At 35.1% G+C, this 18219-nt stretch overlaps 1 protein-coding gene across 1 annotated transcript in view; it reads right to left on the reverse strand.

The window, feature by feature from the left end:
• Window positions 1-18219, reverse strand: part of LOC141448503 (uncharacterized) — a 573566-nt gene that overhangs the window by 91289 nt on the left and 464058 nt on the right. The window contains exon 14 of the mRNA XM_074116881.1: window positions 15348-15470. Coding sequence (XP_073972982.1) covers window positions 15348-15470 — 123 coding nt within the window. The remainder of the gene's footprint in view (window positions 1-15347; window positions 15471-18219) is intronic.

Here is an 18219-nt window from a genome sequence, read left to right on the forward strand (position 1 = left end):
GATGTTGTACTTGGCTAGAAACGTCGTCTTGACAGAGACAATGCAGTGGTGAGCCGGCGCCGCGGTTGTCTTGATGGAGCACCCCCGTGACTTGTTCTTTCAAAAAACGGGCTGTTTTTCCTTACTCTTTCACGAAGTTAAGCAAGCACCTCAAGGTAGTAATTTTGATTAAATATAATCGATATTTTCTTCCGTTTTGGATGTGGAAGGGCGACCCGGGCGGCATCTCCGACATTTTCTCATCATCGCCATAAACCTCTTTTAATTAAAAGATAAGTTTCAGTATCGGTTATACCAAGTTTCATGTGAAATTTCACAATTCGTTGCTCTACTACATGTGTTGTATCGATGTTTTCAGCAAAACGAAACTAAACACCACTTACACAAACGACAGTTCCGGTCAGACAGATTTATCTTCAAATTTATCTACAAACACGAGAGACGCTGCAATCTGTAAGAGAAGGCTTTACGCTGCACAGCTCTTGGATTGTTAGGATTTGGCTCACATGCATAGTTCTTCTATAGCAGCATCAGTCTCGTTAGTTTAATAACCACACCTCGTTTCTCAAGAAACACATACATTTTGAACTCCTAGGGAGTCCCTAAAAAGAGTTTTTTTTAAAAAAAAAAAGAAAGAAAAAAGAAAACTATATAAGTACGTGAGCAAAAATTTTTCTTTAAGAATTTTTTACCACGTCATAAATAGTTAACGTCACTATCATGATATAACAATGAAAACATTACTACCATATATGCCCAGTAGTTTAATTATGTTCTGGAACAATAATATCTCTGTTCTGAGATTGTTGTGAAAGAGAGAACCAGCTTAACGCAGCATCCATCTACTATCTCACTTACCTTTTTATTAATCACGTAATTAATATATTTTATTAATTTATTTTATGGTTTAATTACTATAAAGATTTATGCTCTGGAATCCTGTGTATTAATTTTTTGCATAAATCCAGAGATCGTACAGCCATCACCGGAAGTTTGCAAATAAATAAATAAAAAAACTCTATAAATTAATACATAATTTAGAATTCAGGAAATATTCTCTTTTTATAATTACGCTAAATTATGAATTTGCTTTCTAAATAGTTTTTAAAATCTTAAATGACCACAGAGTTTACAGAGATTTCTTAATCTCCTCGTGGGAAAAAAAATCTGAGCCAAAAAAAAAAACTGCTCTGGCTGAAAGCATTTTCTGTAGAAGCTATTTTCCCGGATGTTGGAGGAGGTCCTCAGGGAAAACTCCTTTTTTAAAAGCCGGGTTAATGTTGCCTAGGAAACTAGGCCAATATAAACTAAATAGTTCTATTTTAAGGGTTGACGTCAATAAAATAAAAATAAATAAAAAATAAAGATCGTCTAAAATAAATAAAAACAGACTTTAAAGGAAACAAAAATAGGAAAAAGGTTCCCTCACTTCCTTCCTCCCTCTCTATCTCACCCACCAAAAGTGAATCTTTGCTCTTTCTCTTTTGCAATATCTTCTATTGCGTTCTATTTAAATCACGTCCAGATCTGGTGAAAGGAACAGTGGATAGGTTTCAACGGCTTGTGAAGAGAAGAGAGAGGCAAGATGTCGAACTGACAGAACTACAGAGAAGAGAAGTCTGCTAGAGAGAGAGACGGAATGTTTGAAGGAGAGAAAGGAAAAAAAATAAAACCGCAATTCAAGGTCGTCACTATTATTATTTACCCACAATCCGTTGCGGTCTCCTCCCCCCCCCCTGGATTGCGTAAGAAATAAATATTTTCGTAGGCGATCAAGAAAGTGGCCCCGTTATATTATTTTAATTTAAATTTAATTATTAAATTTCTATTTTGCTGCACCTATCTTTGTAGGTAGTAATTTTTAAAATTATTATTGTTATTACCAATATTTTTATAATTTACTAGCAACGTGACGTCACAGGAAACAAGGGAAAACGATGTGTGTACTCGTATTCGATTTTCTTAAGAGTAAGTATTGCAATCAAGTGATATTTCTGGAAATAGCCAAGTTTTCTCCGGCAAATATTCTTTTTTATTTCCACAATTTCAATGGCCGTGGGAAGAATCGATCTTAAATATCACAGTTTCAATTTTAGTTCAATGCTGATATATATCGTCGAAACTATGATCAACCACCAGAACTGGCCACATATAACTTCCCTTACCCCTATATTTGAGCGACAATACCCGCAACACTTCTGTGTATTGCGTATTGCAGTATCACGAAAAGCAAATGAAATCAGTTTGTTGATTGAAATATTGTGGTTAGGGTCTTCTACGTGCTGTAAAAAGAATATCGTTCACTTTATTCCTCGTAGCACGTAGGGTTAAAGAGACTAGACCCGCAATGCTAAGATGTATTGTTGGTTTAGTAGGTTCCATTCCTCCGGTCTATGCCTTGGATTAAATTATTTAATGGTTAATATGAGAAATTTATAGTACAAGTATGTAAGGCGTTTAAGAGGCTAGACCCGCAATGCTAAGATGTATTGTTGGTTTAGTTTTAGGGGGTTCGATTTCCCCGGTCTGGGCCTTGGATTAAATTTGGGTTCGATTTCCCCGTTCTATGCCTTGGATTAAATTATTTAATGGTTAATATGAGAAATTTATAGTACAAGTATGTTAGGCGGTTAAGAGACTAGACCCGCAATGCTAAGATGTATTGTTGGTTTAGTGGGTTCGATTCCCGGTTTCTAGGCCTTGGATTTTATTTAATGGTTAATATGAGAAATTTATAGTAAAGTATGTTTGCTAGTCGCCACCGTCCACGACACCTAATTTCGTAGTTGGACATAAAGCCCACCTGAATAAATAGGCATTACTTTACTTTATTGTGCAACAATTTTTGCATAAAAACGCGTTGAACATAATAAAACCTCTTTGAAAATTTGAAAAGAATCGTATTGCGTAAAGTAATAATTGGCACAATATTTGTTTGTTTAAGGCTTTAAGAGGGGATAGTGATAGTTCCGGTTTACCTGATGACCATGGAGGGTTAACAAGAGAAGAGGGTGAACTGATTGTAAATGTGGGAACTGCTTTTTTTTTTTTTCCTTTTTTGAAACAGGAATAAGTTCTCACTCAAGAAGGGTGGAATTTCTAGGGCCTCTAGAAAAAATGAAGGAGAGTGTTGCGATTAAGTCTTGGATATTAACTACTAACCGGGAAATGTCCTCTTACGAGTTTTCCGACAATATATCAAGAATCTGTGAAGTTGAATAGATCTTGCAAGGGGCAAAAATATACGCAGGCTGAAAAGGCTACGCAGAGAATTTTAATTTCTGGTTGAGAGTCATGAAGAGCACAAAGAAAAAATCAAGAGATATGTCTATCTTGGTTGGGAAAAATGAAAATACACTGCCCAAAATACTGTGATACTTTCCCCAGCATATATAGAACCCCCTGCCGCTTTCTAGGCAGGGTTTCCACACTATTCAGACTTTTTTAAATGGCTCAGGCAAGAATCGAGAACTCATTAGAATTTTCCTAATGGAAAATTGGTTCAAATAAAAGTTATAGGCACCCGGAAATGTATCAATTTTGAAAGGAAATTTTTTTTTTGAAGCTACTTTCGAGGGAACCTCAAAAAAAAAAAGAAGGGAAAATCTACTGTTTAAAATGGATTCTTCCGGTTACAGCAGGGTACCCTGATCGAAATATGGATTTTCAGCTTTCGGTGATGATAAAACCACTTTTCCGGGATTCAGTAGACCTTAAAAAGGGTTACATTGAAAACTCGACAGCGAAAAAAGAAAAATGATCTCAAAACTTTGGTATTAAAAATTTGCCTTAACCTAGGAACGTACATTAAGTCCTTGAAGGCCCCATAACACGAGACGCCGACTACGCGTGTAAACTTAAGTTAAGTTGATACCCACACACTCAAACATAGATCCAAAGATGATGCAAATATAGCGCGGAGGCTGTAGAATGTGGACCGCGAACACAATTATTCCACATTTTATCGCCTACAAGACCAGGTGTGGTACTTTAGTATTACAATTACATTATTGTACAACCCAATCTTCACGAAGTAATTTACCGTTAATAATGAAAGTGAAATAATTTATTATTGTTATTTCTGATACTGTTGATTGGCTAAAATTATGTTGTGGTTAGCCTTGGATTTTAAAAAAACAATAAACCAATTAATCAAATTAATGGGCACAAGTGCACAAAATGGATGCAAATAATTAGATTTTGTATTAAAAATTCGAAATCCATTCTTAAACACCGGAAACACATTCGTTTTCAGATCCCCCAGTTCCGGGAAAAATAGTTTGTGTCTGTCTGTGGGTGGTCAAAAATATCTCAAAGACTGGAAAAACGTCGGAAAACGCAGGAATCCTCTACTGGAACTGGCAGGAAGGCTACCCTAGAATAGAATAGAATAGAAAACGGGACGGGACCTATGCCCCACGCCACCGCAGTCACAAAAGACTTATTGTGCCAGCCCCTTCTTAGTTCTAGTAGTCGAACCCTCCCCTCCTAAAGAGGTTGAGGACTTTCCCGACTAGTTCTTTTTGCGCTACTATCTCCTTTAGTCTCGAAAGTTCCAAAGGTTTCATAGCGTAAACGCAACCCAATCAAACAACAGGTGAGAGACCGTCTCCTTCTCTTCCTGACACAATCTGCACAGAGGTTCCGATCTAATAAGCCCCCACCTTGCGCAGATGTTTCCTGAACCTACCGTTCCCCCGAGAATAGGCCTGTAATCAGAGTAATGCTGATTTCCGATCCAAGCACAGGGTCCTCTTTGGTTCTTTGCTAACAACAGCCAAGGCATCATAAGTCTTGCTATGACCCTCTACTATATACTGAACTGATTGCTCTGATGCACACCCTAGGAGACAAGCCACCTGGAGATTTGAGTGCGCTTCAGGCCCCATTTACTGGGAACTAAACATACATCACTATCAAGAAGATCTACACTCTGCCGGAACTGCCTGGAGGATAAGATCCCCACAGATGAACCACCATCATACCACTGATACTGACGTTAAATTTTACGTAAGAAGGAGTACTTTCAGATTAAAAAAAACATTATCTTTTGAAAACTAGGTCATCGCATCATCATATCATAACATGACGTCATATTTCTCTCAGATTACAGAACTGGAATTAACTGAAATTTCGATTATTATAATAATAACACTAAGAGTAACTTATGTTAAATTAAAAACTGTAACTATTGTTACTTACAAGTTTCCTTTTTTTAGTTTTGGTTTTTAATTTAAGACGTTTTTAATTCAATTAGTTTATACTGTCGCATCATCGGACATTGTGCTGTAAGCATCTCCTGGGAAGAGAAAAAAATCCAAGGGTCAGCAGCTGGATTCGAACCTGTGATCTCCGCGTTGGGATTTCAATATTCGCTAACCACTTAGCTTTTTAAATTTATATTTATTTATTTATTTGTGACTTTATATAAAGATGCACTTTATTTTGAAAGTTTGGACTTAACCAATTAAGCATGGAATTTAGTTTAAAAAAAAAAAAACCCGCAGTGTACGGAATTAAAATCAGACAATGACGTGTGCACACGTCGAACGCAGGGTAAAACAACTAAAAAGTTTACAACGTCATAATAGTCACTGCAAGCGACTTTTTCTGCAATCTCTCTGGAGTTTGAGATTACCAGAGCAATCTGTGCTCATTCCAAAATCTTGCACCGCTTCACGTACGTATTGCTCCTAGTTAACTAGGGACGCAAGAGCTTATTTACAAGGAAGAAAAGATATCTTTGAATTCTGTGCAAAATGAAATTATGCTCGTACTGTGAGGTCTGAATCTCTATTTAAAAGGTAAAAAAACGGCCATTGCACAAGGGTTGAGATCTTCTATTTGTTTGCGTAATTCTCTAATCTCTAATGCGGAGACCAAACATTTACCAACCACTTATCATTTGGCTGACTCCCCTCCACCCCCTCCGTATAAAATACTTGGCAGTTCTATTGGGTAAGATAAAGGAAACATCCCACCAAATAATGTTCTTATTGTATTTTTTTTTTTAATTTCGAGTTTTTATAGTTAATGGCATTTTAAAATTTTTCACAACGAGTATACACGTCGTACGCACCGTAATAGAGATTTGGTTTTACGTGTAACAGGTTAACTACTGAACTTAGTATATAAATAATGCGCCTGTTATACAACAGCATACAAAAATTGATCTTAATTTAATAAAAATCCTTTAAGGTGACCCCGAAAATAAATGCTGTATCATTTATTGTTGGGATTTCCATTTACGAACATAAATAAGCGAAAGTTTTTATGTGGGAACACCAAACCTGTTTCTTAATAATGTTGTAATCGCGTAGACTCTCCTCGAAGAAAAATCGTAGAATTTTTAAATTCTAACAGCTGGTAGTGATATAATCAAAGTGAACCCTAAAAGTCTGACCTAAAATTAGAGTACGTAAGAACTAAAACACAACAAGAATTTACAGTTATTCCTTATTATTATTACATTTTGTATTCGAAACAAGTGTTCAGTATTACCAACTGAATTTTGTTTTGGAAGGAAATAAATAAAACAATTGTGGTAACACTGTGTGGCCGTCCGTACTAAGGGTGATGACTTTTTTTTTTTTGTAGAGGGAGCCACACATGTCTACGTCCTGTTCTACATATTTACGGGTCTCTGCTGTTATGCGTATACCGCAACTATTCTATTGTTTTGTAACCTTGTTATAACAATAAGATTACCTCTTAAGTTGTACGTGATCAATGAATATGTTCTTATTTTTTTTTATTTCGATTTGTTCATAAGACTTGAATACTAGCGACTTAATCAAAGTGACACCCAAAGTTAACGGTCAATTTTTGGTTAAATTAGGAATCTATGTCACAGCTTGTGGAGGTGGGGGGGGGGGTGACCCAAAATCCTATTGGTCCAATAAATTGACTTATTGTTGCATTTAAGTGTTTTGTGATTGAAGGGGAAAGTTCACCAAACTGGAGATGTGTTCAGTACCACCCGAGATTAAGGGCTACTTTGGGTCCCTTAAGGAATAAACTTTGGGCCAGAGCCAGATAAAATAGATTCTATTTTATATCTCTTGAGACCCGCAATGCTAAGATGTATTGTTGGTTTAGTGGGTTCGATTCCCGGTCTCTAAGCCTAGGATTTTATTTAGTGATTAATATGAGAAATTTACAGTAAAGTATGTTTGCCAATCGCCTCCGTTCACGACACCTAATTTGGTAGTTGGACGTTAAGCCTGCCTGAAAAAAGAGGCTATTACTTTACTTTATTTTATATCTCATTACTTTATATTAAAACTGTCCGGTATGACAGTTGTACAAGGGGTTAAGTACATTATTTACACAACAGTGTATAAATACGAGTATACACTACAACAGGGTGTTCATTTTAAGACGGCTCAAATGCATTTCATGCTTAAACGGTTGATCTGAGCTAAAAGATGGTAGAGGAAAAATTTGTTGCCCGTAACCTCTAGTTTCAGAATATGTAACTTGATTTTAGATTCCTGCCCGCATACGCGGCTGACCATATACACAGTTTTAAAGAGTATAAAAAGTAAAGAAAGAAACCGGAAACTGCAATTCGTTATCTTCAAAATTAAAGGTGATAGGTCATTTCAAAATCAGATATATTACAATTTTTTAACTTGTTATCAAAGAGAAAGAAGAGCACGCGATAGGTCATTTTTATGTATTTTTTCATCCCCTTTCTACTAAAAATATTGCCAAGGCAGTAAAGCTAGTATTTTTCTTAATATCGGGAAATAAGTAGTTTTTCAAGGGATTTTCTAAGCAAAAGTCGAATGTTAAGAGCTTTAGATGTTCTCGAGCATAGACAAAAGGGCTGAAAAATAATTTTACTTCTGTTTCACGAACAAGAAGGTTAAATACTTTTTGGGTAGTTTTGGGAGAGTTGCGTCTAATTACCAAAAAAAAATTGGAAACCTCCTGCCACATATTTAAGTGATCAATATCTTTCATTTAAAAGGATCAAACTTATTCCTTAATTTATCAAGTAATGCACTTTACGCAGCTTGTGCAGTATGTACTGCATCTTCAATGGTGGAATGGTTCTGAGTCTTAAAATGAATACCCTGTATGTATGTGTATATAACACGAGTTATCTTTTGAAAATAAGTTTTCAGTTTTTCTGGATTGGTTAGCCAATAAAAAGATAGCTCCGACAGCTGTCCACATTCTAGAATAGAGAGTTGGTGAATGCTGGGTGCAGCTGGTCCTTTAACAGAGTCAGCTGGTAATGGAAGAATAATGACATTGGATTTGCTGTGACTTTCTTATAAGAAATACCCTACAATGGTTTAGCAACGTGATCGGGAAATCGTAGAAGAGGCAACATAATGCACTGAACTATCGATTTAATGGATATTGTTTAAATGACAAATGATCTAGGCTTCAATCAAATACAGAATTAAAAACGTAAAGAACACAAGAAAATGTGTACAAAAAGACGGTGGTAAAAAAGAAATGGGTAGATTATTAATACAAGTTATGACGTCACGGGTAGGGATGAGTGCCTTCATCACATCCTAAAATGATACGGGAAGACGTACGTGAAACGTGTGAAAGACAAATGACTAAAAACAAACCAAGAATTCAAAATTTGAAGAAGTTAAAACGTCAAGAAAAATGAACAAAATTTGAGTCAATGAAGTGTGGGTAGATTACCTATAATGAGACAGACATATTTCTGTATGCAACGGTTCAAAAATTGTGTTTTGAAGATGATTCCTGTACCGGAAGTGCCCCTTTACTCAGTAAACTTCGTATTGGTTAGGTTACATTTGAGTGTAATGTCCGGTTTTACGAACTGTAATGCTAGTGAGCAATAATATGGGGGTCAAATATTCGGAGTTCGAAGAATATTAAATGAGTTCGAAACTAGAGATTAGTAGTAACAGGAAGTTTTGTGAGTATTCTTAATAGATTATTTCCCTTAAGAGGAATAAGATGAAAAAAATTTGTTTTTTAATTTATTTTCACAACCGCACTATATTTCTGCAATAAAAGAAGCTGATACAACATTATACATAGAATAAATACATGAATAGCTTGAGGGGAGAATTCACCCATTGGTGAAAACTCCCAAATGAAATAATAAGGAATAAAAGGCGCCACGTTAGCCGAGCGGTTAAGAGACTAGACCCGCAATGCTAAGATGTATTGTTGGTTTAGTGGGTTCGATTCCCCCTGGTCTATGCCTTGAATTTTATTTAATGGTTAATATGAGGAATTTATAGTAAAGTATGTTAGGCGGTTAAGAGATTAGACCCCGCAATGCTAAGATGTATTGTTGGTTTAGTGGGTTCGATTCCAGGTCTTAGGCCTTGGATTTTATTTAATGGTTAATATGAGACATTTATAGTAAAGTATGTTTGCTAATCGCCTCCGTCCACGACACCTAATTGGTAGTTGGACGTTACGCCCCGCCTGAAAAAAATAGGCGATTACTTTTTTTTTTAAATAAGGAATATACTTTTTAGCTGACAATGGAAACAGAGCTTCAGTTGGGCTACAAAAACGAATGAGGGTGGAATGTGAAGAGGTTGCAATAGAACAAAAGAACAAAGAAAAGAAGTTACCAGTAAAGAATATTAAAAAAGTAAGATGTAGATGTGTGAAGGAATGACAGAACTGATAAACACATAAAATACCAAAAGCAAAAATTGTTGGTATTTAGAACGGGGGCCACAACTATCGGTACCTTTAGCGATATCTATCGATAAGAAAGTGTAACACAACCGGGTAAAGACAAGAATCCACCCCACCCTCCGATCATCACCCACTCTAGGATAGTTAAAGACCTAGGTTAGTATAGGTCGAACAGTTACAATACAATGACCCCTAGAACAAACAAAACAAGTGAATAATGGGCGGACATACGCATGCGCGCGCCCGCGCACACACTGTAGCTAGGGGAAATAATGACCTTGACAAGGTCACCTAGAATAGCCTCGTATCCTTTGAAGGACACAAAGTCGGTGCGCGGGAGGGGTGGGACCGCCCTGTCACTAAGGGGAGCTTTACCGCCGTTAGCTTGACTTGCACAATAACGTCATAGCAATAGTAAGTACATTTCTCGCCGCCCTAAAAGCTAACAACAACATAGAGGAATTTTGGACTCAATTTTACAAGAAATTTAGCAAGTTAAACCTTTAAAGATATAGATCTACAAGTATGATACATACAAATCTAAGCTTACAAAGAAAAATCGTTGTTGGCTATATTAAGTTCAAATTAAGCTTACAAAAAAAAATCGTTAGTGGCTGTATTAAGTACAAATCAAGCTTACAAAGAGAAATCGTTGGTGGCTGTATTAAGTACAAACCAAGCTTACAAAGAGAAATCGTTGGTGGCTGCATTAAGTTCAAATTCAGCTTACAAAGAAAAATCGCTGGTGGCTGAATTAAGTACAAATTAAGCTTACAAAGAAAAGTCGTTAGTGGCTGTATTAAGTACAAATTAAGCTTACAAAGAAAAATCGTTGGTGGCTATATTAACAAATATATTAAAAGAAAACCCTTTCAGCAAATTTGAACTTATGATGTACCTAAAACTTAAAATTTTCAAAATACATTTTATCCCTTCTTGATGAATGAGAAACAGAACCGTACATTGTACTGAAACATTACTTTAGAAGAAAAACTGTTCACCTCCAAGCTATCCTCTTTTTTCCCATAACAGATTAAATCCGGAACATCTTTATGGACAAACGCTTAGAACCTGGAAACCACTTACTAAGACTTGAAAAGGAAAGAACTAAGCAGACGATTCATAACTTCTCACTCGATTAACGATATAAACTTTTATACAACAATAAACGAAACTTGCACTATGATACAAACCTGTCTGGACATGATGGCAGAATTTCGTGGAACAGCCAAAATCTACAGCAGAATTCAATCCTAACAAAGAGTTTACAAAAAAAAAATGCTCCGTCGAATCGCTAATGCTCCTTAAAAAATTACAATTCTAAAATCCGATTACAAGCTCCTATTAATTTGAAAGAAAAAGAAAATCGAGAATCCTATTACCAGAGGACAGTGAACAGTAGAAGAGCTCCTAAGAAGTGAAAATCTTAAAACGGCAAGCTGGCATGAATCTGCCCAATTTTATGGGAGGGGGGGAATTCTAATGTTTCAAGAACCACTCACACGAATGTTTAATAAAACATATATTCCAATCATAAATTTTGTCCCCATTTTATTTTTATTTTTTCCAGAAATAAAGAAAATTAAAAATATAGCCTAGAAAATATTCCCACTTATTTACAAAAGTACTGAATTTATTTGGCCATGACCCTGACACAATATTTTTTACTTTTTATCACTTACTTTTTTCCTTTATTATTTATTATTATGCTTGAACATTTTTTTTTTTAATAATAATAAAAATAAAAAATAAAATGAGAATTGTGACACTAAAAAAATGTATCACAAAAAGAGAGAAATATTGAAGGGAATAGAACAATAAAAGTAAAACACCATTCCGACAGATGGCAGTAGTTTCCAATACGTACAAGTGCTGCTATCTATGCCTGGCGAATGAAAGTACAAACTAGTTAGTACACAGCTTTAAACACTGTTACTTCAAGTTGTGACTACTAGATGGTATAGAAATATTATTTTCACAGTTACTTCAAGATGTGACTACTAGATGGCATAGGACAATTTTTTTTTTTGTTATCGTTTTTCCAATTTGGCGCCTTTTTTTTTCTTTTTGAAGAAAAAGTTTTTAAATAATCTTACTTTACTTTCACGCTATTTGCTAAATTTAATTACTTTTTTTCTTCTCTTTTTTTAAAGTAATTTTTATAATAAATCAAAATAAAATATTCTAAACAGGTTTTAACTTGCAAATTTTTTTTCCCGCCCTAAATAAATATGGATATAAAATGAGTCGTATTTTCTTGGTATTTACTAAAAAACGTTTAGATTTTTTAAGAAATTCTAAAAATTAAATAATTGATTATTGTCATAATAATAAATTTGCACATTGATTGTAAATTATGAATTTTTTTTTTATAATTGTTGCTATTTTATTATATTATTTTCTTCGTTAATTATTACTTTTAGTGAAAGAGAATGATGTAGTGTAATTTCAATTAATAGTTTTATTTGGTATAAATACAACTTTATTAGTTAGGGCTTAATATTTTCTCTGATTATACTTATCAGTTATGAGGACTTATTGTAATCGATATATTTGTTCAATATCGAATTTTTTAATCAATAAAAATTTTCAGTCCTTCTGAAAAAGTAATTTTTTTTCTCGTTAATGGTGAAATATTCAGCTGAAGTATTAAGAAAAATTCCAGGAACCCTTAAAATTTTATACTTTGCTCGGTACTTCCCATGGGCCGTGACCGTAATAAATTTAGCAGCTAAAAATCCCTGAACCGGAAGTTTCAAAAAAGCTCAAAAAGTATGACGTAGTAGAATTAATAACTCTTTTTTTTTTTTACCGGAAATATCCTGCTTTTTTGAGGTCTCTCTTGAGTCCGGAAAAGTGTGATTTTAACAAATTGGTAAACCAAAATAAATGGATTTTACAAAGAACGAATATATTGTCCACCATAAGAAAATGCCAAGATAAAGAAGTACAAAATCAAGTGTTAAAACCACGAAAACGGAAGTTAGTAGAAAGTCGTGCGTTATTTTTTTTGGTTTGTTGTCTATTTGGTTAATTTGAAATTCAATTATCTCCTATATCCTGTGTAAACAGGACGGAACAATGACTAAGACCGAACAATCCATTAGAAATACACTTCAAGAATCTTCTTTCAAAAACATTCCTAACCAGTACACACCATACATTACACTTCAATCTTCCATTTAAAAAACAATATACGTCCTTGATTGTCTTTCCGTTCAACAATTAAGCCAAGTAGTCCCGGGCGTCTCCCTCTCTTCCCTATTCTATTCAAGGGAGGACTTGCTACGACCAATCAAATGATACACAGGTAATCCTCAAGAGAAAAAAAATAAGGGAGATTGCTAGCTGGCTGGAGAAGTCGCTATCTCGCCTGCGCACGACACTCTATTCTGGAACTTAAAACTGGAAGGGAGTTTTTATGGCTGGAATTTCTAGAGGTCAGAGAGTCACGACATTTCTGTACTATTACCCCGCGCGCGCTGTCGCCGCGGAGAACTTCTGATGGTATTTTATTTATTTATTTTTCCAGAAGTGATGCTGGGTCTGAGTAAGATCATGTGGTAATTGAAATCAAAGAGGGTGGGGGGAGCTTCCTTTTGGTTTGGGGGAGAGAGAGAGAGTGAGGGAGGGGGGATGACAATAGCAGTAGAAGTCAACTTTCCTTTACTTTCATCTACGGGGGGGGTGACTTGCTACCGCTGCAAGAGAGTACTAGGGCAAAACCATGTTTGTCCAGTGGGCGGGGAAGAGGCCGGTGTGGAAGTGGAATAGTTTAGAGGTCAGGCTGGGGGCAGTGAGAGGGTCAACTTGATCACACTAATACAAACACACACACACACATGGAATTCACACAGACCAACTCAGGAATGACAATAAATCGGCAAAAGTCTGGACTAGAAGAGCCAAACTTGACTGGGTCTAGACCAGAGGTTGAAGTTGAAGCTGGGGCAGGCCAACGACATGAACTGTGACCTAGTAAAATGGATATGTAGAAAAACAAACATATGGCAAGTTGTAGTGGGTAAAATTTACTTTTTATTCCATTTATGGATTTAAAATGAAGCCGTCTAGTTCTTTCATTCTAGTTTTAGATACACTAAGGGTGCGCGTTCCACTAAGCGCTCACAACGATCAAAATATACTTTCAGCCGTTCCACGTGACGACCGCGGTCGTAGAAGAGGTCGTGGCGAAAACGTCACTAATGACGTCATTATGTTCGCTCACGCGAAGCCCCACACCTTAAGAACTGGGTCGAAGTTTCAGAAAATTTGGCGCAATTTTTAAAAGAAAAGAAACTCTTTATCATAATCAGTCTCGTTATTTAAGAGCCAGACCTCGTAAACCTCTATCCTCGAAACGTTTGAAAAATAGAGAAAGACTAATTTTTTTTTAGACATACACCCCACAAACATGAGATCATATCGAAAATCTGCCAAGATCTCCAATATTGTCTCAATACTAAGGAGAAAGTGACAACTAGTCTGTTCTGGGCTACACAGCTTTTTAAAAGTTAAGCTTAAAGCTAAGAGTACAATAGAAATTCAATGTCATCCAGAGAATTGGTCCCAGAAAAAAGGGGGATATTGTGTATTGAACTCGTGTGAAAACAAGTTGAGATCAAGGATAAATAATCCATGTACACATCGAGACTTCCGGTCTCTACACAATAGTTTGTGCGAACACTATTGACTATGTAATACAGTGCTAACTATATATGGAATAGGGAACCACCAAACCGCACTATGTGAGCAACTATAAATCCATATCAATTAACGTCAGACGTATTGTTATAATATGACGTGTTTTAATTCATTATCTCATACTAATCGCTTATTCTCCGATCTGCTGAATCATTTGATTAAGCTCCTCTGAGGTCCTTAAATGGATAAGGACCTCAGGGGAGCCTGTTCGTTTTTTTCTTTTAGACACTTTTTTTTGGTATGCACCGCTATGAGGTCACTCGCTCATATCAACCTGAGTGGATGTATTTGCCGATTACAACGCAGAAGTGTAGCCCTATAAGTAGGGTACTTAAAGTTGGCTTAGAATACTCAGGAGAAGTGGCTAGTCCACTGGAATTTAGTAAGTACAAAAATCTTCTTGCCTATAATTACAATTCTAAGACTTAAATTTCAGTTTGTAATCATAAATTGCACTGAGATGTAACTTTAAAATGTCAGAGCAACAAGTCCATTGATTAATACTTCGGCAATCATTAGGTTTTGAACACATCAGTTTCCCAAAACGGATATAGCCAGTGAAAACTTAAAATCGATTGTAATAAACTTTTTTATACTGGTGGAAAAATAAGAGAAAATTAAAACAAGAAAAAAGTACTTTACAGTACCACTGCCTTACAAGTATTGTTAGGATCGAGTTTAAAGAAAATTCCTCCTTTACCGGAAGTGCCCCTATTATTCCATCGAAAGAGGCTCCTAAAAGGCTATTCAGTAAACTTCTGTATTGGTTGGGTTAGGCTTCTTTGTAAGGTTTATCAGCGTAATCTCCGGATTTAACAAACTGTATTGTTGGGGTGAGAATTAGTACGGGATTAAATATTCGGAGTTCGAAGAATATAAATGGGTTCGAACCTAGGAGATTAGTAGTAACAGGAAGTCTTGAGAGTGGTAACACCAGATTATTTCCAAAATTCAAATGAACTACAAAAAAAAATCTTGTTACTTACCATCGATATGAAATAGAACTTCTCAAAATCTTGTTCCTGTTGTTTCAAAGCCGGCAAAGTAGTGGCTAGCTCAGTATGTCTCTTCAGCCAATCGTCACCTTTGTGATTCAACCAGGAGAGCACCTGCAGCACAAGTAACATTACTGTATTAGTTACAGGAAGTACCTGAAGATGAATGTATATTGTAAACCGTAATTAGGATAATTATTATTTTTCTTTCTTATGATGATACTGTCTAATGTTTTATACATGATGATGTCGATGTTGATGATGCCTCTCTACGGGAAAGAACATGATTAAATATGCTAATATGATTACTATTCAACTAATAGTAATAATAACGGTTCATTAGACATAGAGAAAAAGTATAACAATAGATATAGACCGGCGGATGTAGCGGTTCATTTCAGGACGTATGAAATAAGATGTTTACAGAAATGCTTAAGTTCTGGGTTCGTCATTTGTCCGGGATATTTCTAAACTTTTCCCCATGATGTTCTGGAAGAAATACTTTTATGGTGATAATAGAAGATATATAAAAATGGTTAATTACTAAGTACTGGAGAAGGACGTACCCCCTCACCCCTAGAACGGTCTAAGGTTCTACGATTAGGTCTTGGATTTTATTTAATGGTTAATATGAGAAATTTATAGTAAAGTATGTTAGGCGGTTAAGAGACTATACCCGCAATGCTAAGATGTATTGTTGGTTTAGAAGGTTCGATTCCCCCTGTTCTAGGTCTTGGATTTTATTTAATGGTTAATATGAGAAATTTATAGTAAAGTATGTTAGGCGGTTAAGAGACTATACCCGCAATGCTAAGATGTATTGTTGGTTTAGAAGGTTCGATTCCCCCTGTTCTAGGTCTTGGATTTTATTTAATGGTTAATATGAGAAATTTATAGTAAAGTATGTTAGGCGGTTAAGAGACCAGACCCGCAATGCTAAGATGTATTGTTGGTTTAGAAGGTTCGATTCCCCCGGTCTAGGCCTTGGATTTTATTTAATGGTTAATGTGAGAAATTTATAGTAAAGTATGTTTGCTAGTCGCCTCCGTCCACGACACCTAATTTGGTAGTCGGACGTAAAGCCGGCCTGAAAAAATAGGCGATTACTTTACTTTACTTATAAAGAATTATTTATTAAAATTGAATGAAAACAAAAAGGATTTCGAATAAAATTCAAAAATTTTATGAAACAAAATTAAGATAAATATCTAGGATTTTTAATGTAAAATCAATAAAAAAAAATTTCATGTTGTTCAATATTTCGCCTGCATAACTTCCGCTTAATTATTATTTCCATTTCATTAATTTTTCTTTAAATGCTCTGGATTTTTCCATCAAAAATTAAAAAAAATATTTTCTTTTCAATTTCTTTGCATACCAATGAAAACTTAATATGAAAAATTTGAAACGTTTTTTTCCCGCTTACTTCCGTTTGCCGGAAGTTAGGGAAGGTAATATTGTAATAAATAATTAAAAAAGATAATAAAGATCTATCTCTCATTCTATCTCGCTCTCTCTCTTGAAACTAGTTTTCCCCACAATCTCAGTTTGGTAGTTAGGATAGTGCTTACAAACCTATTAAACTGTAATTGATGTAAAAAAAAAATAAATAAATAAATACATAAATAAAAAATAAAATCAATAAAAAACAAGAACAATTGCACGCTTCGATTACTCTTTTTTTTGTCCAGAAGTGGGGATAATCGATTTTTACCATATTAACACTTCATTTAAACATCACGCTATCATGCTACCTGGCAGCAAATATGTGCACTTTTTATCTCTTCATGATGTATATATATATATATATGTGTGTATTGAATACATTCTTTTCTTTATTTCCTTTTTGCCTTTATTGCTTTCTTTATATTCCAAAGGATGTTTTAATCTAAAAGGAAGTCAGCTGAGAGAGAGGGAGTGAGTGAGAGAGAGAGAGAGAGAGAGATAAATTAAAAAGAAGTTTCTTCCACGAAAGCTGCGAGAAATTGGAATGCAGTTAATTTATATCTATATATAAATACATAGGAAGGATATCGATACCGAGAATGGTGACGGGGCTGTGATCGATCAGAATTGAATGTGATCGACATGTAGATGAGGAAGCAGAAGAAAGCTAGGCTATTTTGAAGAAGAAGAAGGAGTTAGTTCTTCTCTAAAAGATTTCTTTAAAGAGGATACAAAAAAAACTAGTTGATCTAGGATCTGTCTATATCGATATTATGTTATAGATCCATCGGCCGATCTAACTATAATCCTAAATTTAATGTTAATTTTTAAAAATAAAACTTAAAAAAAGCGACCACCACCCCCTCCCATTAGGAATTATAAAACGGAAAGCAAAAAAAAAATAAAAATAAAAAGACGCTGCTTTTCCGGTTGATGGGAGGTTTTGGCAATAACGGAAAATAGGAACTTCCGGTATTTTTTGTTTTTTTAATATGTAAAAAATGGTACTTCCGGATGAAGGATTACGGACTAAAAACCTTGATAACGGAAACCCAAAACTGAATCTAAAATTAGATTCTGTTAGGGATGTCCATAAAAACAGACAACACTTAAATATCGTAATCTTATGCTTAAAATTCTTAGCAGGATAACTGATTTTAAGGGAGGGGAGGAGTCTCTAGGATATAATGGCTCCCTCAAAACTCCTTTTTTATTTTTAAAACCTCCTTTTGAGGTCAACTACCCATTTAGCCCAAATTTTGGTAATTTGAAGAAAAATTGGGTTTAATATTAGATTTTTTTTTACTTTTTCCGGTGTTAGGAATAGATTTTCCATGCAAATAATGCAACAGGTGTGTATGAATAAAAAAAGAAAAAGAGGAAAAGTTTGAATTTTAACCTTGGTCAAGGAGATTTT

Source organism: Rhodnius prolixus, unplaced genomic scaffold (genome assembly GCF_049639745.1).
Source record: "Rhodnius prolixus isolate KJV_2025 unplaced genomic scaffold, Rpr scaffold_2, whole genome shotgun sequence".
NCBI lineage: Eukaryota > Metazoa > Arthropoda > Insecta > Hemiptera > Reduviidae > Rhodnius > Rhodnius prolixus.